Genomic DNA, 1,748 nt, shown 5'->3' on the forward strand with positions numbered 1-1,748 from the left:
GGAGCCGCGAGCGGAGCGGGACCGGCAGCCGCGATCGCGGCGCTCCGCGCCCCCTCCGAGGCGCTCCCCTTCCCCGGGGATCCCGGGGGATCCCGCCCGCCCAGCCGGGCGCGTGGCATCGCCCCCGATCCCGGGGAATCCGCCCTCGCTCCCACGCACGCGGGATCCGCCGGGATCCGGATCCGCCGGGATCCGGAGCACGTCTGCGCTGCTTCCCGTGCACATGGGATCCTCTCCGCTCCGGAGTGGGTCTGCTCTCCCGCCCCGCATGTGCAGGAGATCCCCGGTGATCCAAAGGGGATCTGCTCCCTCCCGTCGGTGTGCACGGGAGTCCCCTGTGTGAGATCTCTTTGGGGTGCGCGGGGGGTCCCCCCATGATCTGCGTGGGATCTGCCCCTGTGTGCATGGGCATCTCCGGGATCTGCTTAGGAGTTCCCATGCACATGGGAACTTGTGATCCAGCTGCGACCTGCTCCCCCAGCTCCCCATGCCCATGGGATACCCTTGGATCTGACCTGGGCGTCCTCCTTCCCGCGGCATGTGCATGGGATCCCCTGTGAGCTGGCGGGGAGCTGCCCCCCCTGGCATGCAGGGAACCAGGGAACTGTGCGCGTGGGAAGCCCTTTCCCTGCAGTCCCAGTGGGATCTGTCTGTGCACGCAGGAATCCCTGGGATCTGGATGGGATCTGCCGGGTGCGCTCTAGAATCCCTGGGATCCAGATGCCCTGTGCCTGGGTCTGCCACKGGGGGACCTCTGTCCCTCTCCTTCATCTGGGCCCCCCAGCAATGCTCCCCCACATGTGGGTGCAAGCAGGTCCCTTCCCTCACCCATCCCGGGGGACTCGTGGCCCTGCCTCGTGCCCTGGCCCTGCGAGCCACCAGCCGGAGCAGGAGCTGTGTGCTCTATGCACGCACACGGGGCTGCCCAGCAGCTTGGGAGGAAAAACAGGGCACGTGGCGGGAAAGAGCAGCCCCTCGGCGCTCTCCTATTGCCCCCCTTCTGCGGGCAGTGTGGCTCTGGGGGGAGCTGGGACGGGGAGACGGGCAGGGAGACGCTGCCAGAAGGGGACGGTGCCGCTGTCCCCGCAGCGAGCGGCAACGTGGACCCCCTTGACCCCGTCTACCTGCCCGCGGAGCTGGAGCTGCTCGACGTGCCCGAGTACTACCGGCTGCAGCGGGCGGACCGGGACCTGCCGGCCAACGCGTCGCTGCGCGCCCGCTCCGAGAGCTACCTGCTGCTGCGGCACGGCGCCGCGGCGCGGCCCCGCGTGCAGGCCACCTACGCGCCCTTCAGCGCCCGCCAGGTAGCCCCGGCCGCAGCCCGCACCCCGAGGGGCCCGAGCCAGCCGGGACCCCCGCGCGGACCCCTGTGTCCTTGCAGGCAGCGCCGGCGGAGAGCCCCCTCGGGCAGGACGTGTCCCCGGGCTGGTCCGTCCGCGCCGTGCCCGTCGAGAGCGCCGCGTCGCCCAGCCAGCCCTTCGCCCGCGTGCTCTTCCACCTGCAGGGCCCCGACTGGCTGCCGGGCGCGCGGGAGCTGCCCTGCGTCGCCCTGCACGTGCAGCACCGGGGCCGGGCCGTCCACGGGAGCTGCCGCATGCAGGTGAGCGCCGGCTCCCGCGGGCTCGGGCCGGGCGCTGGCGCCGCTCAGCCCGCTCCCCCTTGCAGGCACCGCTGGGCGTCTGCGTGGTGGAGCTGGAGATGCCCCCGGCCTGGTTCTCGGAGCCCGCCGAGCCGGCGGAGCTCTACTA

General features: G+C 72.2%; 2 protein-coding genes across 2 annotated transcripts in view; one reads left to right on the forward strand and one right to left on the reverse strand.

Annotated features, from left to right (window-relative positions):
* PRPF19 (pre-mRNA processing factor 19) overlaps positions 1 to 225 on the reverse strand; it is a 9,341-nt gene extending 9,116 nt beyond the window's left edge. The window contains exon 1 of the mRNA XM_026045629.1: positions 160 to 225. Within this exon, the coding sequence (XP_025901414.1) occupies positions 160 to 225 (66 nt within the window). The remainder of the gene's footprint in view (positions 1 to 159) is intronic.
* Positions 226 to 538: 313 nt separating this feature from the next.
* TMEM132A (transmembrane protein 132A) overlaps positions 539 to 1,748 on the forward strand; it is a 4,933-nt gene continuing 3,723 nt past the window's right edge. Inside the window, exons 1-4 of the mRNA XM_026045630.1 lie at positions 539 to 556; positions 1,011 to 1,304; positions 1,382 to 1,600; positions 1,666 to 1,734. Of these exons, the coding sequence (XP_025901415.1) occupies positions 539 to 556; positions 1,011 to 1,304; positions 1,382 to 1,600; positions 1,666 to 1,734 (600 nt within the window). The remainder of the gene's footprint in view (positions 557 to 1,010; positions 1,305 to 1,381; positions 1,601 to 1,665; positions 1,735 to 1,748) is intronic.

Source organism: Nothoprocta perdicaria, unplaced genomic scaffold (genome assembly GCF_003342845.1).
Source record: "Nothoprocta perdicaria isolate Ctin4 unplaced genomic scaffold, notPer1 scaffold_405, whole genome shotgun sequence".
Classification (NCBI taxonomy): Eukaryota; Metazoa; Chordata; class Aves; order Tinamiformes; family Tinamidae; genus Nothoprocta; species Nothoprocta perdicaria.